Source organism: Panthera tigris, chromosome D1 (genome assembly GCF_018350195.1).
Source record: "Panthera tigris isolate Pti1 chromosome D1, P.tigris_Pti1_mat1.1, whole genome shotgun sequence".
NCBI lineage: Eukaryota > Metazoa > Chordata > Mammalia > Carnivora > Felidae > Panthera > Panthera tigris.
The window spans coordinates 40,191,230-40,217,939 of record NC_056669.1 but is presented as its reverse complement, the minus strand read 5'-3'; the positions used below and the strand labels follow the sequence as shown (position 1 = coordinate 40,217,939).

Sequence of the window (26,710 nt, the reverse complement as noted above, 5' to 3'; positions counted from 1 at the left end):
TCATTTAAATACGTGTTAGACTTAGTCTGTCTAGTTATGGCCATTGTATATGAACACCACGGGGAAATGGTTAAGTACTGTTTAAATTTGACACTACATAATGAGGCTGGGATACAAAACAAAGCACTAAGGGTGGTAATTGCTAAGAAAACTTAATTATGGGGAGAAAGAGGCTCTTGTTATAGGTATGACTTCTGTTTCTCACCTTAAATAGAAGGGCAGCTTTAGCAGCTAGAGAAGGTGCCTGTCTGGAGATGTGAATGGATGTGACATACTGACCTTGGTCCTAATGATTGTTTTCCAGTTGGGAGAAATGCCCACGAATGCCCTTGAGATCTGCTCTGCAGGCAGTACAATGACCAGTTACCAAGTGCAGAATGCAGAATTGAGTCACCTCACCAGAAAGGGATAGAATGGGAAGGAAGAGCACTCATAGAGCCCCTCCTAGAGGTGGCACCCCGCCAGGGCCTTTCTACTTGTTCTACTGGCTTACCTTAAATAGCTTTAGGACGTGGACGTTCCCTCTGTTCTGTAGTTGTGGATGTTGAACTCACACTTATTAGTTGGCCACTAATCCCAGGTATTTCCTTTTCATTAGGTCACTGTACCTTGAGATTTCTGAGATCTTTGCCCTCTTTGTGCTGTCATGGTTTTAGATAAGCACACTGTAACTTGGCAAGGCACGTTTGTGGTTAATTGAATTCAGTGAAGTTTGCAGATATTCACTTGCTGACCTGGGACGGGATCGTGCAATCACATCCACACATCTCATCTCATTTTCCATCTGCCTGGGTCCAGTTAAGGGATCATCAGGAGACGCTTATCAGGGATGCCGGTTTCTGGCCCTTCTCCCTAGAGGCATGTGGGTGAATAATGCCGAAGATTTTCAGGCTGCTTGAGGGAAGTTCAGAAAGTATTGTAGAAACATTCAAAGACTTTATTTCTTCAGTGTTGCATCTGATGGGTAGCTATGTTTTAACTGACAGCATTAATCAGACTCTGAGATGCTTTCAGCAGGGCATTAAATAAACAAATTCCTGAATGTCTAAAATTCTTGGCTGGAGATGATGTGATAAATATTGTCATGATTAGGGAACCGCTGACCACTCTTTTTTTCCTAATCTCTCTTCAAAGGGGGTATTTCTGTCTCTGAAGTGCTGGACTATGAATTATGCAAAAAGTTTTACCTGGTGGTGGAAGCCAAAGATGGGGGCACCCCAGCTCTCAGTGCCGTGACCACCGTCAGCATCAACCTCACGGATGTGAATGACAACCCTCCCAGGTTCAGCCAAGATGTCTACAGTGCCGTCATAAGTGAAGATGCCTTGGTCGGGGACTCTGTCATTTTGGTAGGTGCCAGTGGGAGATCCAGATGTCTGGGACTAATAATTCTACTAAAGAGAGTGAAAAACGTGAGCAAAGTCTGTCTCGGATTCTTGTCACACTCTCTCTTTATGGGTCCTTTTGTCCCCGAGGACTCTAGTCAGTCACCAGTCTTTCAACTGTTCTTTCTCCTTCTGTACATTGGAAGGGTCTGATAAATTCATTTATACCAAAGTTTAAGCATCTGATAATTACTTTCTTCCTGAAAGTGTATGTAGTTCAAAAAAACAAAACAGACCACAGAATATATTTCTAATGATGGCTTCCACTGGTTTGTGACCTTAGAGAAGAAGGTATTAGGTGGCTAAGGATAAAAGAAAGTCTGCCTCCCACCCCGCGCATGCACACACACACACACACACACACACACACACACACACGCATACACTCACGCACGCACACAGAGTAGGACAGCTGCATATGGGAGCAAGATTAAGATTGCTTGGCCACTCTTAGAGAAGCTCTTTCTGGAGGGAATTTTTTCTAATACCAGTAAGAGCAAGCCATGTAAAGAGTACATGGGCTCTCTCAGACTTACAAATTACGTTTTGGAAACAGTGAGTTCCATTCTTACCATCATCACCACCCCTACCGGACAGGTCCCTTCCATCCATCCTTATCTCTGGCTCCTGCAGCACCAGGTGTCGGTGTGCATTCTTTACACACCAGAGGTGGACTTCCCAGGACCACTTTCGCGCATATAAATCCCAGTATCACCAATACGGAGCAACAGGGCAGTGTGTTTGCCATGTGAGAAAGGGAATTTTCTCAGGCTTCCTTAACACAGAGGCGCATGAATTTAGAGAATATCTGTCTCAGTGGCAGAGACCACTGTTTGCAGAATTGGGGAAGAATCACCAAACTCCCCCTATGAGCTTTAGCTCTATCCTCAGTGGCTCAAGGCCCAAGGAAAATCATGCCTGACAAGCATCAGGCTGTAGGCAGACAAAAACTACTGGAAAGGAAGTGGCTGCTCCAGTAGTGGTGCCTCCCTCCTCCAGCCAAGCCATCCATTCTTCTGCCGGGGGCATGATGGCTAGCACGTGAGCATAGAGAGCTCTAAGAAAACTGCCAGAGCTGTGCCCAGTTATAAGACCCGGGACCCTTAGAATAAACCTTTTCTCTGTCTCTCATGTCATACCTTTTGTTGTTGTTGTTGTTGTTGTTGTGGTTTGTGTCCCATGAAGCTAATAGCAGAAGATGCAGATAGCCCACCCAATGGACAGATTCATTTTTCCATCGTGAACGGAGATCGGGACGATGAATTTGCTGTGGAGCCTGTCCTGGGACTTGTAAAGGTTAAGAAGAAATTAGACCGCGAACGGGTAAGCTAGTTTAGGCCAGCCCCCTCCCACCCATGCCCATCCTTTCACTGGAATCCACTCAGGCTCCATGAGTAAAAGTAGGAAGATTCTGCATTCCAAATAATGAGAGTAAATAGGATAGGCTGAAATGCAGCATGACATATTTGGGTTAGACCTTTGAAAGAATTTTCTGCCAATAGATGCTGGCAGCTTCTTATTTATGGGTGTCTTAAAGAAGAAAGCAAAGATGTATCTTTCTCTTTGTGTAATGTTTATTTTTTAGAGAGAGAGGGAGAGAGTGAGTGGGGGAGAGGCAGAGAGAGGGGACAGAGGACATGAAGTGGGCTCCGTGTTGACTGCAAAGAGCTTGATGTAGGGCTCAAACTCACGAACCTATCAGACCATGACCTGAGCTGAAGTCGGACACTTAACCGACTGACCCACCCAGACACCCCCAAAGGTGTAATTTTCTGGATGCTTTGAATTTTGGTCCTTCCCAGAGCAAGGAGGCAGGAAAGTACCTTCAGCATTGGGATCCTGTGGTCCTGGTTTCATCCACAGCTTTAGCACTAGGTGAGCAGATATAAAAGGAGCATCTGAAGGTATTTAGGTCAGAAAGAATGATCCAGAAAACTCCTCTGCCAAGTTTAAACAGTTTGGAAACATTTTTGGCTGCCACAAATGGGCAGAAAGTGATACTGGCTTCTAGTGGGTAGAGACCAGGGATGTTGCTAAATATCCTACAAAGGCACAAGTCAGCCCCCGGCAACCAAGAATTACCTTGGCCCCAGATGTCAGGGGTGCCGACGTTGCAAATCCCTGGTCTCGAGGACCAAGAGGGAAGGTGGCTGATCTTCAGCAAAGCACAGCCATTCCCGCAGCTCTTCTGAGTGTGTGCAGACTGAAGGAGATGCTGTCCATCTTCACTGTCGGCCCTCTGTGCTTTGGCAGGTGTCTGGATACTCCCTGCTCGTCCAGGCAGTAGACAGTGGCATTCCTGCAATGTCATCAACTGCCACCGTCAACATTGATATTTCTGATGTGAACGACAACAGCCCGGTGTTCACCCCTGCTAACTACACTGCTGTGATTCAGGTGAGCCAAATCTTGCCTGCTAGTCACCTGTCCTTGCGTGCCCAGCCTTCTTCCTCTGCGATGGTTTACTTGTCATTTTTGTAAATTAGTCCTTTAAGTTTAATTTATTTTTTGAGAGAGAAAGAGAGAGAGCACAAGCAGGGGAGAGGCGGAGAGAGAGGGAAACAGAATCAAAGCAGGATTTAGGCTCCAAACTATCAGCACAGAGCTTGATGTGGGGCTCAACCCCATAAACCATGAGATCGTGACCTGAACCAAAGTCAGATGTTTGACTGACTGAGCTGCCCAGGCACCTCATTTTATTCACAAATTAAAACAATGGTTTTTGGGTTTTTTTACCTGATATCAATTCATGCCATCATGAGACGGGTATGAAGAGAGCCTGATTCTTCCACAGCTACTGACTAATAAATAGTCATAAGCACTATTGCCGACGGGGCTCTCTCAAGTGTCGGGTGCTTTACATGAGCCACCTGTCCCCACCACAGCCTCGTGAAGTGGGAGGCTGGGGCAGCCCCCACTTTATGCTGAAGGAGCTAAGGGCCCGAGGGGCTAAGTAGCTCACCCAAGATCCTGCAGCTGCTAAGTGGTAGAATCAGGGTTTGAACTCAGGTCAGTGTTCTGCGAAAACCATCCTCTTCACAAGGACAGGCTGCCTTTCAGCTACTCTGTGCTGTTCTGGCAACAGCGGGAGATTGATACAAACCGTCTCATTTCTCCAAAAGAGATTGGGCATCAGGATAGAGCTGCTACTCATTAAAATCAATCTTCCATAAGCAATTTGTTTAGCACTTTAAATCCACCTGCTCCTTAAAATTAGGTTGCAAGATGGAGTAGCTGGCATTCTATTCTCAGGGGGAATGACTCTTCTTCCCATCTATTTTTTTTTTTCAAAAGATGTTTCGGGGTTGCCTGGGTGGCTCAGTCAGTTAAGTGTCCAACTTTGGCTCAGGTCATGATCTCACGGTCTGTGAGTTCAAGCCCCGCATCAGACTCTGTGCTGACAGCTCAGAGCTTGGAGCCTGCTTCAGATTCTGTGTCTCCCTCTCTCTCTGCCTCTCCCCCGCTCATGTTCTGTTTCTATCAAAAATAAATAAACGTTTAAAAAAAGAAAAAAAGATGTTTCATGAACACAGTGCTGGGTGCCGAGCTATCTCCTCTTCCTGACCACTGGAGGCTCGGGGAATCCAGTCCAGGAATGTTGTCAGTGTGGAGGACATAGAGGAAACAGCGATTGATACACGTGTTGTGGGGGGCCTCAGAGAGTCCTGAGAACCGGCTCTTGCCTGATCCAGTTTGGCCTCAGAATCACCTCCCATGGGGTCTGAAGGCTTTGAGGGGAGAAGGTGAGATGAGAGTGAGCCAGATCTTGAGAGACCCCTTTGGAACAACATCAGGACTTAGGCTGGCCGTCACGGCCAGCTCCCCACCTCTGAGATGTCCAGCAGTCAGGCGGAGCGGAGAGGCACTCGCTCGTAAAGCAAGCAGCCCCGGCCTCTTTCCTGCCACCTTGTCAACGAAATCGGATTCCTTCAGCAATGGTATTCAGGTCGTCCTCTCCTCTCTGATGGTCTTTCCAGCGGCTGTGCACTCTTGTCCCCCTCCTGCTTCCGCACAGCTTCACCTAGGGGCTGCCCCTTCCTCCATTTCTGTCTCTCTCAGATGGCCCTTCTCCAGGACCGCCTCCCACAGAGGCACTGTCGGCCTCGCACAGCCGGTGTGCTCGCCCCAAAACAAAATGGGCTTTGCCCACTCAACATTCGGTTTTATGACACACATCGATCAGCTTGACAGCCTGTTTTCACATGCACAACAGGAAGCCAGCAGTGAAAGAAACGAGAATCGCAGCCATGAGCAGTGACCGCGGCTCCTATCTGCAGCGCCGGGGCCTGTCCGTGTTCTCTTTCACCCTTCTTTCTCAGATGGTGACCCCTGGGCCACACATTCTGTCTCTCTCTCTGTGTCTCTCTCCTGTAGAGGAAATGGCCTTTATAAAGTGAGCAAACAAATCAATAACTCTTCTATTTTGTGTGGTGCTGAGTGTGCTGTCACTGTGAAATAGTAAATCTACATGGGGCTGAGGCGGTGCCATGGCTGATTCCAGAGGGAAACAGGGTCTACTTCCTGATGACCAAAAGGCCACTTGAGAGAAGGAACAAAGTAAGACGTCTTTTGAGGTCCTTTTCTCTTTCTCCTTCAAAAACTGTTCCTCCCTTTTCCCAAGCCAGGACAATTTCATTTTTCCAACACATGGTTTTCATAAGACTAATTCAGCACAGCAAGCTGAAGCGTGCCCGCCCCGTGCACGACTCCGTCCAAACTGCCGTGTATCACGGTCTCCATCTCTGTGACCCAAACTTATTTAATGCTAAATCAGTGTCATCAGAAGGCCTGAACTAATGAAACTGACTTCAGGCCCAAGCTGTGGTAATGCCGAAGTCTAAACAGAATGGGGCAAGAAAACCAATGCCTGGGCTCCAGAGGAATTCAATTTGGCGTTTTTGGAGTGAGGAGAACCTTCAACCCAAGAAGAGCCTTTGTGTTTCTATTTTGGGGAACAGGCAGAAAGGTTCTGCGAAATAATCCTTGAATAAAAACATCAGGGTTTCCAGAAATTCTGATGACTTTAAGGGTTTTCTTTCTCTCCATTCTCAAGTCGAGAAATAGTGTGCTCGCTTTCCCTGTCCTCAAGAAAGACGGGAAAACTGTGTTTGGAGGGGTGAGGTGCAAAGCCCTAGTTCCACCTGGCGTATGCCTTTGTGTGTTTACCGGGAAGTTGCTAAGATGTGCCCCCGCCAAAGCCTGATGTTGTGACACTGCGTCACGGTGTTAGGGCTCAGCATGATTGTGTTGTGACAAGTGTGACGAAGTGCCTTCCTGTCCCAAAAGGTCGATGTTTCCTTGGCCCAAGAGGGTTTCCGACCTAGTCACAGAGGCTCGTGGGCACCACATGTTCCCAGAGCTGCTTAGGTGAACCCAGGGCCTTTCCAGCCTACAAAGGACAAGGTGGAGGCGACACCATCCTGGGAGCCTATGAACCTGTTCAATGCGAAGTTCTTGTGTTCTCTCCTGCAGCTCATTGTCTCACGGGGCGGTTGTGGGGAGACAGCCAAGGATGCAGAGCATGACGCTTACAGACTCCAGCATATTTTCAGAAGACAAGATAATATTACAGGGAATCCCTTCTGCTGAAAGCCCTGTTTTCTAGCCGGTAATGACGGGTTGTTTTTTTTTTTAAATGTGAAGAGAGGTGTAATTTTATCTTCCTTTTTAATATACTCTTTTATGCAGGAAAACAAGCCAGTAGGCACCAGCATTCTGCAGCTGGTGGTGACAGACAGAGACTCCTTTCACAATGGGCCTCCCTTCTCCTTCTCTATTCTGTCGGGAAACGAAGAGGAGGAGTTCATATTGGACCCACATGGGGTCCTGCGGTCAGCTGTGGTCTTCGGGCACACGGAGTCTCCGGAATATGTGCTGTGTGTCCAGGTACGGCCCCATCCTCTGTCCACATCAGGCTGGCTTTCTCTTTTGCTGGTTTCTGTGCCCCGTGGATGGTTTTTCTTTGTTGAGCAAGTCAACATAATTCATTACCATGCAGGAATGTTCCCCTTTTAATCTCAAATTCAATTTCACACCAATAAAAGCGGCCTCTTTGTGTGAAATTGAACAGGAAGGAAGGGAAGCGTCATTGTTCAGAAGGGACTTTCCCATAGGGTGTACCAGGCAGACAGTCACTGGGCCCAAATCTGCATTCTCAAAATTCCTAGGGTTCTAATTGACCCACAAAGACAACTAATTGGTCGAGGCTTGCTGCTTTATACCGAGTAGACTTTGCCACATTACTCTACTTGGCAAAGCTTCCAATCTTTGTCCTAATATGATTGAGACATAGCATGGCCTCTGCTTTTGAAGAGACCTTTGCTTGGTAAGTTTTCCCAGTGAGGCAGGAGGGGACCAAGCACTCAGATGGCAGTGGTCTCCCAACATTTTAGCTTCCTCAAGGTCAATGGCCTTGTAAAATGAAATGGGACAAAGGGACAAAAGTGGCAGGTATGCAAAGGGTGTGGATAAGAGCAGGAAATGAGTTCCCAGGAATTAATTTTGCCAGTATCAAGATTTGGGTCCCATTAGTGAAACCAAGTGACTTTTTACTCACTGTTGCCACAGAGGGCAACCTAAAGTCATTATTAATGGTGGCAATAATAACAATAATAACCCTTTATATGTGTGTCACATTCCATTATGTTCATTATTTCTTCTGGTAAGTTATGGCTTACACTGCTCCATGTAACCTTCCAAATTAATGACTGTTGGCTCTGAGCATGCCAGTGAATGCTTTGGTTGCCGCTCACTCCTCCAACAATGTTGAGTGAATATTTTTTAATGTTTATTTAGTTCTTTATTTTTGAGACAGAGAGAGAGCACGAGCAAGGGAGGGGCAGAGAGAGAGGGAGAAAGAGAATCCCAAGCAGGTTCCACACTGTCAGTGCAGAGCGTGATGCAAGGCTCAAACCGTGACATCATGACTTGAGACAAGGTTGGACGCTTAACTGACTGAGTCACCCAGGCACCCTCGTAAATAATTTTATATCACAGTATAGGTACCAAGAGCAAGGAGAGACTTTCAGTGCCTTGTCACAGGAGGTGGTATAGTTCTTTACCCTCTCTGATTGTTAGAGAATAGATTTCACATCTCACACCTTAGAAACACCGTAGAGAGCTTTCTCCTCCTAGTCCCTAATGTTAAATTACCACCAAGTCCTGAGCTTCTGCCTTCATAAGGTCCCCATATGCGTCAGTTACATGTCCTTTGTCATCGCCCCACTTCATTCACTACCTCCCTGTTCACTCATTGTTGCAGGAGCCTCCTGGGTGACTCCTCTGGCTTCAGCCTCATTCTTTTCTGTTATATCCCTACACCCCTCCCTGAGTAATCATTCCACTTTGGTTATATCAGCCCCCCTGAACCAGGGCTCAACCAACTACAGCCCCAAACACATCATGCCCTTAGCCTGTTTTTATCAATAAAAGTTTATTGGAACATAGGCTTACCTATTCATTTACATATGCTCTGGCTGCTTCACACTGGAACCATAGTTGATTAGTTTATAGAGATCATATAACCCCAAAGCCTAAAACTATTTCTATCTAGCCCTTTACAGAAAAAATATACCAACTCCTACCCTAAACTAAAACCATCTGTGGCTCCCTAGTGCCAGAAGATGTGGGGTCTGCAGGCCAAACTCCGGCCCCATTCTCTCCAATTTTCAATTTTGACGTCCTTCAGCAGACATGGTTTTCCAGTCTTGCTTAGTCCACAGGTCCTCTAATCTATCACCTTCCACCCAGCAGCTCCATGCCTTTCTGTCACCTCTCTGCTCTCTGACATTTAAGTGGGCAACCCCTAGCCTATGAAGTCTATACATATCCCTGTCCTTTGAGGCCCTCCACAGCCTGACTTCAAGTTGAATCTCATTTGCTAACTTATCTCTTCCTACCTGACTTTCCCATGTCAGCATCTCTGGTTCATGTGGTTGATCACATAAAGTATGTGGTGATTTTAATAGTAAAAATAACAATCACATTAACTCTGAGGTACAAAGTACTTCCATGGGTCAGGCCTGTGCTAAGCGCTTTGCCATCACGGTGTCTTTTCATCCCCACCTGTGAAGTAAGTTCTACTATTATAGTCATATTAAAGGCGCAGACATTTAAGTTCAGAAACGTTAAGTAACTTCCACAAGGCCAGACATGTAGTGAGTGCCTGAGTCGAGATTTGAACTCAGGTCCACGTGATGCCCAAGTCCCTGCTTTTACATTGCCTTCCACATACGAGGACATATCTCCTCAGATTTCACCTGACCTCCAAGGTCCACCGCATCCCTCCATCCTCAGACACCCTCCCTGGGGACCCCGTCCACAGGAATCTACCCGTGTCTGAAGTTCTACAGCACTGGCTACCCCCATGCTGCGCACAGAAGGGTTCAGGAAAGATGTGCCATCGGGTGCTTCCTCTGTCAATTCTTATACATAGAAAGAAGGCAAAGCTTTTCCAGGCTACCTATCTTTCCCTTCTGCATTCCATTTTTTATTCTGTACCTTAATTTATGCAATTCACACCTCATGTTATTTCTTCACTGTACAGAAAGATGTCCTCTGGCCCAATCCAAAGGAAAGAATTGCAAAGATTGTTCCTTCAAGTAAGAACACCACTTTATGTACGATGTCCCCTGTGGCTTCTGTTCAAAATGAAAACAAGGCCAGTGTGTGGTGGGCATGTGGATCTCATAGCAGCCTCCCTTCTCCTTCCCTGTTCACCCCCAACGGCTATACTGTGTGCACATATTTTATCGTCCATAACAGAGTGTGCATGTAAGGACCAAAGCTGATAAATCACTCCTCTTACTTCAATGCACGCTCTCAGCATTTTGCAGAACAGTAACAGGGGACGGAGGAAGAAGCAAACACGGGTAGAGGAATAGACGTCTTCTCTCTGAGTTTTGTTGTTCTTAAAAGTGTTGTGATTTTTCTTAGTTCCTTGCCTTTCTCCCTCTTGGTTGTTTTAGGCAAAAGACTCCGGCAAACCGCAGCAAGTTTCTCACTCCTACATCCGCGTGCGGGTCATCGAGGAAAGTATTCACAAGCCCACAGCCATTCCCCTGGAAATTTTCATTGTCACCATGGAGGATGATTTTCCTGGTGGGGTCATTGGGAAGATCCATGCCACAGATCAAGACATGTATGATGTGCTCACGTTTGCCCTGAAATCGGAGCAGAAAAGCTTGTTCAAAGTGAACAGTCACGATGGGAAGATCATCGCCCTGGGAGGCCTGGACAGCGGCAAGTACGTCCTGAACGTGTCAGTGAGTGACGGCCGCTTCCAGGTGCCCATCGATGTGGTCGTGCACGTGGAGCAGCTGGTGCATGAGATGCTGCAGAACACCGTCACCATCCGCTTCGAGAACGTGTCCCCTGAGGACTTCGTGGGGCTGCACATGCATGGCTTCCGGCGCACCCTGCGGAACGCGGTCCTCACCCAGAAGCAGGACAGCCTGCGCATCATCAGCATCCAGCCCGTGGCGGGGACCAACCAGCTGGACATGCTGTTTGCGGTGGAAATGCACAGCAGTGAGTTCTATAAGCCAGCCTACCTGATCCAAAAGCTGTCCAACGCCAGGAGGCATCTGGAGAACGTCATGCGCATCTCGGCCATCCTGGAGAAAAACTGCTCGGGGCTGGACTGTCAGGAGCAGCACTGTGAGCAAGGTTTGTCCCTGGACTCCCACGCACTCATGACCTACAGCACGGCTCGCATCAGCTTTGTGTGCCCACGTTTCTACAGGAATGTGCGCTGCACCTGCAACGGTGAGTGTGGCTTGCCGCTCCCTCCCACCTCCCATGATCTGAGTAGGCTGGGCCGCCATTCCTGGTAAGCATGCGTTCGTTCGTTCCCTCATCCAGCATAGTATTTCCTGACCACCTACGATGCATCAGGTCACCGTGAGAGATGCTGGGGCCGGGGGTAAATGGGACGAGCTCAGCCCCTACTTCCGCGGAGCATACAGCCTACTGAGCTGCACAGGCGAGCAAGCCAGCAGGAGCCCGTGTGTTGAGTGTTGTTAGGGGAAGTACCAAATCCTGCCAGAGAACCCATCCGGAGGGAAGGTTTCCAAATGGGCTGGGATAAAGGAAAAGTAGGAATCAGACAGGTGGAAAGAGGTAGGGGAGGAAGAATATTCCAGGCCGGGATGCAGCTCGTATGAGGAAGGTTCAGGGCAGGAGAGAAGCCCCCAGCAGGGGAGTGGGAGAGAGGTTCTGTCGCTGGAAAGCAGGGCACGATGACAAATGAGACCTGTGAGCAGGCTCAGGGTTCACACAAGAGCCATTAGCCGGGATGAACACTGTAGGAGTTGTCCCAAGGCAGGAGGAGCCATGGGCCGAGATGCAGGGAAGAAGTGACGTGCTCTGCACAAAGAGCACGACGGCTGCAGAGGGGACAGACCAGCCGGGGCCAGGCCAGTGGCAGGGCAACAAATTAGGAAGCTATTGCAGAGGGTGCGGGCAGTTAGATCTGCTTCAGTGAAAAACGGGCGCCACGTAGAGGAGCGCAGCCAGGGGATGGACTCTGCCGTCAGAGCAGCAGAGATGGAGTGGCTCAAGTTTGCTGATGTAACTAGAGTCCCTGAGCCTTGACCTTTCCTGGGCAGAGGCCATAGCTGCAGAGTCACGTGCCCACGGTGGTCAGTGAGAAGTATTGCTCTCTGCCTCTTTTCCTCTCGACATGTGGAGCCATAAATTCACTGCTCTCTTCTAAGAAAATTACACCCGGAATTTTTCTAGCCAGCATGAACTCGGCCCAAAGGGACTGTGGCCAAAAGAGAGGCCATTTGTAAAACATCCCTTTAGGTAACTGGGGACAGGTAGGGCCCCTGGCCTTTTCTCTTAGAGAAAATTCTTCGTTGCAGTTTGAAAAATAAGCTCATCAGAGGAGGGCTCTGGAGATCACAGCTCCTTCCAAGAGTCATTTTGACAGCTTCCAAGCAGCCCAAAAAGTGCCAGCCACTCACTGGGTGGTACCCAGTGAATTCTGTCTGTGTTTTCATCAGGTAGATGCAGGGACGTCTGACCTGTTGAGTATGTAAATTAGATCCAAAGTAACTCAAAGCATGCATGCTAGATGCAACGCATTTCTGGCAGATGCCACGAACATGCAGGATTTATGAATGCCAGCTGTCCCGGCTTTCCCTAAATTTCCTTTGTAGGCAAACTGATTTATGCACCAAAGCTCTGCTATGGCCTTCATGCAGAGATTCACGGCAGGGTTCAAAAGAGGTTTGAACAGGACAGGGCAGACCCTGCAGGAGAAACTAAACCAGCTAATTAATCCTTGTGCTCTGAGAACTCATTTCAGTCAGCAAAAATCTGTGGCGGCAGCAATGTGCTAGGCACTGAAGATTCAAGGTGGAGGGGTGCCTGGGTGGCTCAGTTGGTTAAGCGTCCTCCTTCAACTCAGGTTGTCATCTCACAGCTCGTGAGTTAGAGCCCCATGTCGGGCTCTGTGCAGACAGCTCAGAGCCTGGAGCCTGCTTCGGATTCTGTGTCTCCCTCTCTCTCTCTCTGATACTCTCACTCACGCACAGCGGTCTCTCTCTCTCTCTCTCAAAAATATGTAAACATTAAAAAAAAAGTTATAAAGATCTAAAGTGGAAAAGACTCAGTCCCTGCCCTTAGGAGCTGACTACTACAAGGGCAGCTTGCAGGGACCTATTTGCAATAATGGTGTCATAATAAATGCTAGGAAGTAGAAAGGACAAAATCCCTGCTATGTATGGCCAGAGAAAAGCTTTCTGTGGACATTTCTGTACCACACACTGTCTATGTCCTGGGTCTTGAGGGATGAGTAGGAGTTAATCAAGAGAAGACAGAGAAGGGCAGACATGGCAGAATTTCTTGAAAGAAGGAATTTAGAGGGGTGATTTTTTTGGAGAGAAGGAGGTTTTTCATGAGACAATAATGTTTTAAATGCAGTAAGTTTTTAAGGTGGTGACCTTGCCCAGAACTCCTATTCTCTGATCCCCACAAACCTTTCCACTCCCGGTAAAGCCAGAGTGCCAAAAGGTTTTGTGATTTAACCCCCAGGCATCCCACGAAGATGCCTTCTTGGTTTGAAAAGTGAGCTTTTCCAGGGCACCTGGGTGGCTCAGTCGGTTGAGCGTTCACTTCGGTTCAGGTCATGATCTCACAGTTCTTGAGTTCAAGCCCCACATCGAGCTCCCTGCTGTCAGGGCTAAGCCTGTTGGGATCCTGTATCTCTCTCTCTCTACCCCTCCTCTGCTTGCACTCTCAAACATAAACAAAAACCATTTTTAAAAAAGTGAGCATTTCCTCAAAGAGGACAGTACATAGTTTCAGGTTCACCTCAGAGCCTCTCCTTACCTTCAAGTCACTCTTACAATTAAGCTGTAAAATAAAATACTGGATTTTAGTAGTAAAAAGACTTCAAAAGGTCATCCGGTCCAGTCCTATTTTCAGCAGGTGATGGACAATAATCTCCACTTGATAAATGTGGTAGCTCCGTGCCTTGCCCAGGGCCGTAAAGCTGGCGTACTGATACAATAAAGGCTCTTCTTGGACCCCAATTTTATTATCTGCATATTAAGAATAGAAACTCTTCCATTTCTTATGTGAATCATTACCCCAGAGCTATGTGCTCTGTAAGAATACTCAAGTGACCCCATTTTCCCTGGCAGGCTGATCACCAGCCTCATGGTACATCATGAGGGGCATGATACAGGTGCATCATACAGGACATCAGAGGGGCTCTCAGACACCAGCATGTGTGGGGCTTGCCAGAAATGCCCATTGCTGAGCCCCACACTCAGATGTAACAGTAGGTTTCAGTTGGAGCCTGGCAGTCTATATAGACGTAGCCTGGGTGATTCTAATGCTGGTGGTCAGGAAAGCAAACTTGGAGACATCTCACAGCAAGATAAAAGAGGAAAATTTTCCTGCAGGTTCAGGGGGCAAGCTCTTAGTTAGAAATAGAAATAGCTCTCATTTCTTCTAAAGTGTCCTCTAATAAAAATACAGCAAGAAACTGTTAAGGAAAGCATTAGACATTTGAGGTATTTTCTCATTTATTGGATGGAGAGGTAATTGAATTCAATAAATGCCCCCCCTTAAAACACATGCACACACGCATGCACACACACACACACACATGCACAACTAGTATTGACTGTTCATCAGTTTACTCTGGAATCTTGGCAGATACAATAAATGGACTTTTCCACCCCTTGGCGGAATAATTATGATGATAAATAGAGGTAGCTGCCTATTCTGGACTGTGTAGCAATATTTATACAGATCTGGCCTCAATATGCTCCTTCCAACTTCCAACTCATCTTTCTCTCATGCATCTTTTTTGGGGTCCAATTAACAAAATTAGCATCTTGAACCAAAATGCTGAGTTGCTTTAACAAAATGAAAGCAGAGTTGAGGTTTAGTGCCAGAAAGGCTCATTAGATCCCAGCTACCATCTAGCATCACATTTGAACAGGACTTCAAGAGGTATGAAGTCCTGACGTCATGACACGGTTCCTGGTAAACTTTACAAGTTCACTGAACACTAGCACTTCAGCCTGACACCCGTTCAAACGAACAGGGAATGGATGGATGCCCTTGAGCCCCTAGAAGGGAAGCAAGTGGACAGAACACCGGGGACAGTCCACAGGGCTGTGCTGACTGTCTGTTTCTTAAAAATTGCATTGACGTTTCAAAAGTCTGATAGAAAAATCTATCAAAAAGGAGACACTTGTCCAGGAGAGTGGATTCCCTAGGAGAGCAGCAGAGTTTAAGAGCGGGGTGTTGATGGGAGTGACAGCCGGAGCTCCAGGTAAAGCGAAGGGAGCGTCGGCCACAGGGGAATCATGGTACCAGCTACACAGAGTGTGTGCAATGGCAGTCCTGCCCTCAGCCACGGGCTATGGCACTATCACAAGAGCTTGCTCGGCCAGGTGAGAGTGACACCAAAGCACATCATTAACGGTGATGCCCGCTGGGCTAGACCTGAAAGGATGCCTAAAATCAGGTTGGTGTTGGGTAGAGTGCTCCAGGCAGAGGAACACGAGAGCCGAGGCATGGAGGTGACAAACTGCACAACTGAAGGCAGAGACAGGCGCAACAGCTAGCATTTATTGAGCTGTGACCAGTTACCATGCTGTTTTTCAAACATACATAATTGCATTTAACCCTTATGATAAAGGAAGGGTATTATTAACTTTCCTCAAAAGTGAAGGAAACTGGGGCATCTGGCTGGCTCACTTGGTTGAGCATCTGACTTCTTCAGCTCAGGTCATGCTCTCACGGTCTGTGAGTTTGAGCCCCCACCTGGGGCTCACTGCTGTCAACTCAGAGCCCACTTAGGATCCTCTGTCCCCCTTCTCTCTGCCCCTCCCCCACTTGTGCGCGCGCGTTCTCTCTCTCTCTCTCAAAAATAAGTAAACATTAAAAAAAAGTAAAAAGAAAAGTGGTATCTTGTTTAAAAAAAAAAACTTAAGGAAACTAAAACTTGGGAAGATCAGTTGACTTTCTCAAAGTCACGGAGCTAAGTAAATGGCCATGCCAGGACTCACACCTGGCAGTCTCAAGCCCCGTGGCCTACTACGTCTCCACACTTTTGAAAGGAACTTGAAAGTTCCCAATTCACCCTCCCACCCGTGACAGACATCCTTTTAACTACATTCCTGGTACAGTAATTCAGCCGGCCTCACAAGATGGACCTGAGACAGTCTTTTCCCTTACAATGCACCAGAATCTACGTGCTGGTGATGTCCCCCAGCTTTGTCCATTAGAGCCACACAGAACCTGACCTGTCTGATGCCTCCTATACCAGCTGCCTTCCAGATATTAGAGGGCAGTTGTTATCACCTCCCAAATCCTCTTTTCCTAGACAAAATGCTGAAGTTCCTTTCCTCGCTGAGTGCAAACAAATAGACGCTATAGACAGTTGTAGGGAGTGTAGTTAGGGCCCAGAGGAGGCCCAGATGAGGGAGTCCCCGGTCCTCCTGGAGGAGTCCGTGAAAGGCACTGGAAGCAGTGAAGCTTCTCATGTTGAGTCTTTGCCAGGCAAGCGATGCTGTGTAAGCAAAGACAGCAGTGAAGAGAAGGGCCCAGAGATTTGGGGCACCGCCACCCTTTCATTTGCTCATCATTCAGAGAGCAGTAGATCCTTTGCCAGGCCCTGGGCAGGGTGCTGGAGGTATAGTGGTAAGTGAGCCTGGCGTGGTCCCCACCCTCACGGTGCATGGACCCGCAGCCTGCAAGGGACAGACCAGGAGCTCAGCTGGACAGGATGGTGAGGAGTCAGGACAGTCCAGGGGAGGAATGCCTGGTGACAGCCCAAGGAGCCTGTGATAGGCAGTCATAGTAATACGCATCTAATAAGCACAGTAAAATAAAATGACAGAGGCTTCTGTGATGCAATAAGATGCTTAAAACATAGCCTTGAAGAGTTTTTAAAAGGCAGAGGAAAAAATCTGAGATTTGGGCTTACACTTGGGCTGGGGTTTGTCAAGGCTCGTTCTCAGAGGAGAAAGCCAGTAGTTCCACCCCAGTGGTTTCAAAGAACTTTCAGTGTAGCCTCTGAATCTTAACCAGGTTCCCCCTGCAAATGGGGAAGTTTCCATTTTCCACTCATAACAGCTGTGTCTCTGCAGAGTCCTCATCTCCAGGACCCTCAAGTTCCAACATGCCAGGAGAGGTTTAGAGGTGTCTACCCTGGTGATGACACCAGCTTCTCCGTGTGTGGATACTCTCTTATATATTCCACCCCCACGCAACTGCCCCAGAGAGGATGTCATGAATGAAACTTTGCTCAGCCTTCAGCGAAATCATCCAGAAAATATGGCTGAGCCAAGCAAACACCATTCCAGATGATTCTGTGCTTGTGGGAGAACCACAAGAGACCACTTTGCATCCAAGACCTCTGGAGAAGGTGTTTTAAAACTTCATGGGGGCCAGTAATTAAGAGGGAAGCTTACTGACTTATGTGGCATTTGCCAAGACATGGCATCTTGGCAAAGTGTGTGAATTCAGGGTGTAGGATGTTTACCATCAGTTACTGGACAGTATAATGAGACAGAGACGTAAATCAAGAGGTTCAATCTGCTCAAAGTGATGGTGATAGAAATCACAGCTAGACACTGATGTATTAGCTAAAGGCAGAGACTTAACCCAGAGGGTTGTGGGAATACTGGGGAGGCAAGGAGCGAAGAGCCATAAATATGTAGCAAGACCCTCCTAAAACCTCAAGAGGGTCACCTCTCTCCTCTGTGCAGGTCCCAGAGCTCTAAAGCTTCTGCTCAAATGAATGGTATGTTGTCAGCTCTGTAGAAAGTGACCTAAATTTGCACCTGAGCAAGACTTCAGAACGTGGAAACCTCCTTTCAAAGAACAGTCACGTTGTGTGCACATTTCTCCTGCTGGAAAGGCTGTATAGAAAAAATACATCTGCCCACAACAACGTGGCCAAGGGGCTGACCCCACAGTAGCCAGGGACACTGATTAGTAAAAAGCTCCAGGCCTTATCTTATACGCTACTATGCACACAGGGTTTCATATCATCTATCAATTTACAAATCATGAATCTGACCCAAAAAAGACAGCAAGGAAAAGATGACACTTGAGTTCAGGTTTCTGGCATGTGGCTGAGTCAAAACAAGCGTCTCCAGTTTTGAGACCTTATAGTAATTTGTTTTTACTTTAAGTTTTTCCCTTTAAAAATTGTTTTCACAGGGGCACTTGGTTGGCTCAGACGATTGAGCATCTGAGTCTTGTTTTGGTTCAGGTCATGATTTCCTGGTTCATGAGCTGGAGTCCCATGTTGGGCTCTGTGCTGGCAATGCAGAGCCTGCTTGGGATTCTCTGTCTCCTTCTTTCTCTACCCCTCCCCTGCTCCCACACACACACTCTCTCTCTCTCTCTCTCTCTCTCTCTCAAAATAAATACACATTTTTTAAAAAATTGCTTTCACATACATAAGCCCATTTGAATCTCACAATTCTATGAACGAGTATTATCCTCATTTTTCAGAAAAGGAAATCAAGACTCAGAGAAGTCAAGTGACCTGTTCAGAGCCACACAGTAAATAAGTAGAATAACTGGTCAGAGCCAAAATCCAGGTCTCCTGCTTGTCAGCGCAGACCCTTTCCTGTTGCGCTACACCGGCTTCTTGAGGGGACGTGGGAATGAGGAACAGAGTTTTCTCTGCCTGCTTTACGTTCTCTGAGTTGCTGAAAACATCTGATCCTTCTATCCTGCCCTGACAAGCAACACATGGCATCAGTTGGTTTGATAAAGTGCAACCCTTCTCCCTTCGTGCTCACTCTGGCACGAAACTGATGGATGCCTCGAGATGCAGAACATGTGGGTCTACAGCCCCCACCCACCCAAGCTGTCACTGATCACAGCACGAGTTAATTAAACCTGGATTATTTAATGATAGTTAATAAGATAAACTTCCTACCAGAGGCCAGTGGGAACTGACACCGTTGTCTCTTAACTATTACTACGATAAGGCACTCTCTGCCACCAGAATGGGGGTCTTTAAGACTCTTAACAATAGTAGGTGTATGTACTTCCATGAAAGGGGGACGATATAAATGTATTTCTAAAAACAAGTTAACCACTCAGCATCCATCTAAAGTATATAGGATTTTATGTCACTAGAGAATTTAGGGCTTTGTCTGGAAAGAGGGTATTATCCCCAGGAAAGTGTCCCCAGGACCCAAACATACGGGTATACCTGAGGTCAAGGGACACACAACATTGTTCAGAGTTAGCATACAAAGGTCAAGTCCCTCTGACAATATATATGTCAGAAAGGACCTAATTTCTTATCCTTATTGATGGTGAAGAACTACAGTCATTGTACATGGAGAATATTTACTTTGGGGAAACCTCGTTCTCGTAGCTAGAAGTCTGTCTCTGTTTGGAATAGACTGCATTTTGCACACATGCTCACATCTGTCCCTAGCTAAGGAGTACCTTACATTTACACTGACCTCCAGACTCTAATCTGCCTTCCTGCTCTGTGGAGCCACGGGTGAGCAGACGTGCCCTGAGCAGAGGGAACTGACAGCAGCAGCTGGAGCCTGCGTGTTTATGGCTGGGACTTGGTGGAGGAGGCCCCCGAGGGTTTTTAATGCATCAGGAGACAGATCACTTGCCAAGAACTGTCCCCTTTGCCTTAAAAAGCCTACGAAAAATAAAAAGGATGAAAAAGAACCTATCGAAGGCAATGGCTGCTAGAATGAATGGAAATATACTTATTGTACATCTAATATTTATTAGTTTGAGAATGCACATATTATAATACTTAAACTAATGTATTTCTTTATATATCCTCCAGCTAGAGTTTTCATAACGGGCACTGGATCTAACATAACCCATTAATTTAGTGGATGCAGTCAGGTGGGTTCTATGGTTATGACACGAGGTAAGACAAAGAAGCTGTGAGTTTGAACCCCCAGCTGCTGGTCTGAATGGCTTTGTCTTTAACTCAAGATAAGAGATATGGTGACAGAGTAAGAAGCCTGTGCCAGCTACCAGGGCAGGGCTAATAATAGTAAGAGAAAAGGTATAAAAAAAAAAAAGTGGAAAAGTACTCAAATGCTGTATTTACTCCAAAATACTGTGTTTAGTTTTTATTATATATGCTTATAGATGTTTTTTAGAATCTTGGCATAATTCCTGTATTGTCATGGGTCTGAAATTATCTAGCCCTCTTTTGCCCTTTTGAAATAGTGGCTTTTCATCTGGAGTTTTGATAATGCATGGTTTCTTAGCAATGTGGTCATTGCACTAGAGCAGAAAAGATATGAATGTAGCACAAGTAGCTATACCTCATCAACATAGAAATTTAGAGGAAGGTTACCCTTTGACTGGCTAAAATAGGACACGGAAAAAGATGTGTCCATGGAATGGGAAGCAACCGATTTCTTAAATACCTAGATTACTGTTTCTATGTCTGATTGGAAGGTGATGCCCAGAGTTACATCTATTCGATGGGATGCATTTTATGTTTCATTTATGCACATTGCCACCTTCATGTGGCCAAGGTTAGCATTGGGCTGAGTTTGCATCTTAGAGCATATACGAACTAGTCAATCAACATTTAGGAGAGACCTGGAAGCGTGCAGGCCATCTGCAACTGAAATGAAGCCAGGCATGGAGACAGCAAAGAGTCAGCTGGCAGAGTTGTGAACTTTTCATGAATGAGCCTTAACGCATGCATGCAGTGATCCACTAACCATGGCTGGCTCATTCCCTTGAAACACAGTCCCTTGTTACTCGAAGGATGTCATCCTTCAAGCCTGAGTTTAAAATGCTCCCTTCTTTTATTTTTCCTTTAAAGTTTATTTATATTTGAGAAAGAGAGAGAGAGAGAGAGAGAGAGAGAGAGAGAGAGAGCATGAGCAGAGTAGAGGGAGAGAGAGACACACACACACAAAATCCAAAGCAGGTTCCAGTCTCTGAGCTGTCAGTGCAGAGCTCACGCGGGGTTCAAATCCACAAACTGCAAGATCATGACCTGAGCCGAAGTCGGACGCTTAACAGACTGAGCCACCCAGGCACCCCTAAAATGCTCCCTTCCTTTGTGAGGATTTCTGACATTGTCCTAGGAAACACAATCGTCCCTTCTCTGGTTGCACTCACATGTCACTGTCTAACTGGTTACCTTAGGGGATTGTAATCATGTGTTTGCTTGTTGTTTCCTGGAGGGAGGGAGGGGCGGTGTTGTTTCCTTTCATCTTTATATGTGCAGGCTTATCACTTGAATGGCCCTAAAAAATTATTTATTGAATGGATGCACCAAGAATTATAAATTATTTAAAAACTGGTTATCAAAAGCCCTATGAAACAGATCAGAAGGTGATAGGTTGCGTAAATATTGATGCCTATATGGCAGGAGTAAAGATTTCTTGGGACGAAAATAGGACGATGTATTTTGGGGCACTTGTGGCTTTTAGAACCATTTGTAGAGATCATTCCAAATTTTCAGTTAAAAATCCCTTCATCTTCCAAGACTTTGTAAGCTGGCTCGTTGCCACGAGTATGTTTTACGGCTGAGCTCTAAACCAGTGGAAAATAGGATTTATGAATTCTGCATTTGCTGGTGCTACTTTTACTGCTCTTCTGGAAGATTACAGTTTTTAAATGTTTATATGCAGTTAGCATTAAATTTCTGCTTTCTCCTAGACAAAGATAGGACTCTATAATGGGATAATATGCTTAATGATGAGGAAAGAGTTAGGATGGCAGGGAGTAATGGTAATGGGTCAGATCTTCCCGAGGAAAGAAGCTGCTGATGTCCGAACGTTCTTGGTTCACAGAGGAGTGCTCCTTTTGGCCACTGCTAACCCAGCTGTGGGCGGGTGTTCATTTGTGTCTCCTTATCTATGGTCCTTTTACCACTTAAACTCTCACCACGTTGAAAGTGGCCTAATGACATTTGAAATATACAAGATTTCTGAAACGTGGATCTTTCAGTGGATCCTTCAGTGGACCTGCACCTGCCATCACCACACTTCTGAAATGACTCACTTGGGTCCTGAATTTTGCCTTAATCAGTTAATCTGCTTTCCAGGATTTTCTTTCTGAGGGATTAACCTTTCATCTCACTGTGCTACGAACATCGAACAGGTAGAAAGCAAGCCTCCTTTGCCAAGGATAATGCAACTGTTTTTGATAGGCGGCAAGGCACATTTACAGCTAATCAATACAATAGCAGGTAGCAGAAGGGATTAGGAAACAATGTGAATTGTGCTTGCCGGGTTTGGAATTAGTCCTACTTTTCTTTAGGAAAGTCTTTTTCTTTCTCCTCTGAAAAGAACAACTAACATTTTCTGAAGTCTACCCCCTAAGTTTTTCAGAGCAGGGAAAGGGCATAGGAGAAATCTAAACTCAGGTGATGCATTCAAGTGGGCACCAGTGTGCAGGACCCGCTCCAGTCAATACTACCGGAGCCCATGTGGTGTGATCTTTTTTCAGCTAAAGTTGGCCCAATTACAACCTTAGCATATTGTAACCTGAAAGGAGGAGCTCTGTGTATTCTCTGCAGCCAGCCTACTTCAGTCTGCCAGTGTGCTTTTGACAGAGGCAGGGACGTTTGACAGGCACTCACACCAGGAAAAGCCCCTCAGGTGCTCCTGCCTCTGGATGGCCTCTTTGCCTCTCAGCTCAGAGCCTGCAGAGTGCAGCTCTTGAACTTTTTCTGCGCTCCCTGGAATGTAGCGTGAGTCCCCGTGTACTGATCATGTGTGTTCCCTTTTGTCACAGGAGGACTGTGCCCGGGGTCCAACGATCCTTGCATGGAGAAGCCATGTCCAGGGGACATGCAGTGTGTCGGTTATGAAGCCAGCAGGAGACCATACCTCTGCCAGTGTCCACCAGGGAAGCTCGGAGAGTGCTCAGGTGCAGAGTGGGGTGGAATGATGAGGGTCTAAATTCATATTCCTGAAGCACTTGCCCTTGAGTAAATTACACTGCCCTAGCCCTTCCTGAAGACATATCTGTCTGCATGCAACATTTACCTTCAGAATGCACCACAGCTGACATCCACCCTCAAACATACTTGGGATTTATTATAGCTTTGGCCTGTGCTAAGGAAGCATGCAATGACCGTGGACTCCTTGCATAACAGGAAGACCACAACATGTGTTTTCAATCATGTCACATGGATATTAAGAGTGTACAGTGGAAAATAGAAGGCCGTTGGTTAGGCAGAGGAGTCAGAGTATCTGTGGCACGGCCTTCGATGTTCAGAGGGCTGCACAACCCATAGCCACAACACAGAGATCAACAGAAGGTACAGCTGAGCCAGTCCAGTAGATCTTCCATAGAGCAAGCCCAGCCTAGAGCACCAAGTAAGCAGACCCTCCACTGGAAATACATATGATCTACTACATGTCCCCAAAAGGAGAGGTGCTTGCCTCTGTGTCCTGAAGGAAAGAAAGAAAGAGGAAGAGAAAGAGAAAAGAGAGAAAGAAAGGAATGAAGGGAGGGAAGGATGGGCGGAAGGAAGGAAGTGGGGAGAAAGGAAGGAAGGAAGGAAGAGAAAGAAAAAAAGAAAGAGGAAGAGAAAGAGGAAAGAGAGAAAGAAAGGAATGAAAGGAGGGAAGGATGGGAGGAAGAAGGAAAGAAGGAAGTGGGGAGAAAGGGAGGGAGGAAGAAATGTATTTTGTTTCTGAATGACCAATAACCCTGTTACCGATTTTCACTCAATTGCAGTACTTTGGTTCACATATTCTCTATCACTTCTAAACTCTATAAAGAACTCTTTTTGGTAGAGGATGTATTTAATATACAGGCACACTGATACCCTTTTTGGAATCTGAGAAGTATTTATTAACAAACAATTATGCCTACTATGTGCAAAGCACTTTGCTAAGCATTGGGTTTTAGAAATTCATCCTTTGCAAAGAGAAGCACTATTTTCAAAACATGGAAGCCAAAGCTGTTTCACTGTTGATTTCAAGAAAAGAGCTGCCTGTGAATGAAGAGATCACCAGCCTACTTGCCTTTGAGGTCACCTAGGGCTTAGATTTAAAAGATACTTGTGCTGCCCCTCCCCCTGCACCCACCATGTGCACAGAGCAGGTGGGTATGTGGGGTGCCAACAAAGCCAACAAGTGTCCTAGCTTTGAATGTCACTTTCTACCCATCTTCCTCCTCCTTTCTCTGTAGAAAACTTTTGACTGTCCATGCTTGTCATCCATCCAGTGTATTTTCACACTTTCCACCTTTCACCCCAGCAAGACAGCTTTTCAGCATTACTTTGCTTGTTAGAACATTAAATTGGAGTCGGTAAAATAGAGGGTGACTGCAGAATTGAGTGATGTGGGTAGGACTGAGGATTCTGAGAAGGGAAGCCTTGAAATTAATGGCCAAAAAGTAGAATTTTAACAGCACATGAATAAGACATCAACTCCCTTCTGTCAACATTAGTGCCAATTATGTAAGTTGGCTATTTGGCATTAGGGTACTCAGGGAATATGGATATTCTTTGAAAAGAATTCTTTGTCTTTCCTCTGTTTCATGGAGTGGAAAGTTTTTTGGTATCTAAGTGATTGGTGGTGGGAATGAAGGGGTATCGTTTAATGGTGCTCATTTTACAAAGCAGGAATTGGGACATTAAGAAAATTCAGGATATAGAATTTACCAAGTTTCCCTTGGCATGAGACAAGTAAGGTTTTAGGGTTTTTTTTTTTTTGGTATCTGATGAATTAATATTTTTTTCACATTGGAATTAGAGTGGGGCCTGAAGTGGAGAACCAGTTTTTAATCAAAAAATGCCTTCTCCTCAATGCCTTCATCAACTTCCCATGGTCCTTAATCAACTTGCTTGGTAGTTGTTGGGTGAGTTCATGTTTCTGGATGTTAACAGTAGATATGTCTTCTCATAATGGTCTTTTCAGGGCACACTTCTCTCAGCTTTGCTGGAAACAGCTACATCAAATACCGGCTTTCTGAAAATAGCAAAGAAGAGGACTTTCGGCTAGCTCTGAGGCTGCGAACTCTGCAAAGCAACGGGATTATAATGTACACCAGAGCAAATCCCTGCATAATTCTGAAGGTAATTAAAATGGGTTATCTTTTCCTGCAGTGAGTTCTCATGGTAATGTTTTGGCTCTGGGATTGGGGACTGAAATCTTTTTTGTCTTTTAAGTTCAGAAGACCAGAAAGTGGCTTGAGGGCAAAGAGGAGCAGCAGCAGGACTGGGAAGTGTGCCAACACCCCATTTCCTTTTCTACACCCGGCTTCAGAATTGGCTCTTCGGATACTGGGGCATCTCTCTCTAGAGTGGGTTCAAGGGCTGCCCTTCTTTGAGCCGTAATCAGGCAATAGTTCGTTAGAATGCACTTCCTAATCAATCCCATGGCAGGGGTGGTTTTTTAAAGAGATCAGCTGTGTCCTTTTCTACCATATGGGCCTATCCCCACTGACCCCTGAAGGTGACTTCTGTTCTTACACAGGGAGGAAGTTGGAGATCTAGGGTCTAGAAGGTTCCATATGTTCTATTGTGGCCCAAGCGGCCCAATTTTTAAATCATTCCCAGCCTCAGAAACTCTCCAACGCAGCCAGATTTCCTTTAGAGCAAGTCTGGCATGTGTATGCAGCTCAGAACTTCTGGGGCCTTCATGAAACCGACGACAAGACTAATACTAACAGTGTTTTGTGCCTCATTTGTTTTGATTACAAAGTTAACATAATAATGTATTATATATGATCTTCCCCATCTGATCAAGGAGAGAACAGAGATTCAGAAAGGCTTGGTTCGTTACCCAAAGTTGTTCGGTTAACGAGCGCCGAGGCCTGGACTTGTGTTCCAGTTTCTCTCACCCCATGCCGTTTTCCGCATGCTCTCTCCAGCTCTCAGTCTTACCGCTCTCATCATTTTATAAAAATCCCACTCTGGGCATCTGTAGATGAGATGGAGCCTTCCAGTATGGGAGGAGGAGGGAGAAGAAGGAGGGAGATGTTTAATCTAACATTGTTTTCACAAGGTCACTTACTAGACCAGCCCGTGGGAAGTACATTCAGAGGCAGATGCAGTCTGACCAGTATGAAGTGCCCATACAAGTGGAAATGGCTGGCATTTTTTTCCTTCCGAGGGTTCTACCAGTAGGCTTAATTGGGATCATGGTGGGCCCTTGTAGCTTCCGTCCTTTGATTGTTTGATAGGTCACATCCAAGTTGATTAGGTGACCCAGGCTTTACTCTGGAGGGAGAAAAGTATGTAGGACATTAAATGCCAGTGGCTTCTCCTGTCACATAGTCTTTTACTTACCTGCTTCTGGTATTGCCAGGTGCTACGTGGTGGCCAGAGGGAGTGAGCAGGGAGTTGGAGTTTAAAAGTTGGCTACTTTCATAGGGAATCCCCCATTATCTGTACACATTCAACTGAGAGAATGATTTCAGCTCTGGGAGAAAAAAAAAAAGCAGTGTTTTTAAAGAAAACAAGAGAAGCAAAGGATGCAGTTTTAGCAAACAGTGAATTCAAATCTGATATTCATGGTGGAAGAAGAAAAATTCAAAGACCTAAGTCCTATCTTTACAACATTCTGGCCTCTGAAGCAAACTGCCTTGGGTCAGTAGATCACTGTCTTTATTTTATTTTACTTTATTTCATTTTATTTTATTTTGTTTTTTATTTTTATTTTATTTATTATTTTTACTGAGAAAGAGAGGGCACGAGTGAGGGTGGAGAGAGAGAGAATCCCACAAGGCACAGAGAGAAAGAGAGAGAGAGAGAAACGGGGCTCGAGCTCTCCGGATACAGGATGCAGGGCTCAAGTTCTCCGGATGCGAGACTCAAGCTCACCATATGTGGGGCTCAAGTTCACGGGATATAGAGCTCAAGC

The 26,710-nt window shown here is 46.1% G+C and overlaps 1 protein-coding gene across 1 annotated transcript in view; it reads left to right on the top strand.

Annotated features, from left to right (window-relative positions):
* The window catches only part of FAT3 (FAT atypical cadherin 3), a 93,798-nt gene that overhangs the window by 30,550 nt on the left and 36,538 nt on the right, over positions 1-26,710 (top strand). The window contains exons 6-12 of the mRNA XM_042959599.1: positions 1,135-1,349; positions 2,571-2,708; positions 3,639-3,782; positions 7,074-7,271; positions 10,352-11,150; positions 22,626-22,760; positions 24,764-24,921. Coding sequence (XP_042815533.1) covers positions 1,135-1,349; positions 2,571-2,708; positions 3,639-3,782; positions 7,074-7,271; positions 10,352-11,150; positions 22,626-22,760; positions 24,764-24,921 — 1,787 coding nt within the window. The remainder of the gene's footprint in view (positions 1-1,134; positions 1,350-2,570; positions 2,709-3,638; positions 3,783-7,073; positions 7,272-10,351; positions 11,151-22,625; positions 22,761-24,763; positions 24,922-26,710) is intronic.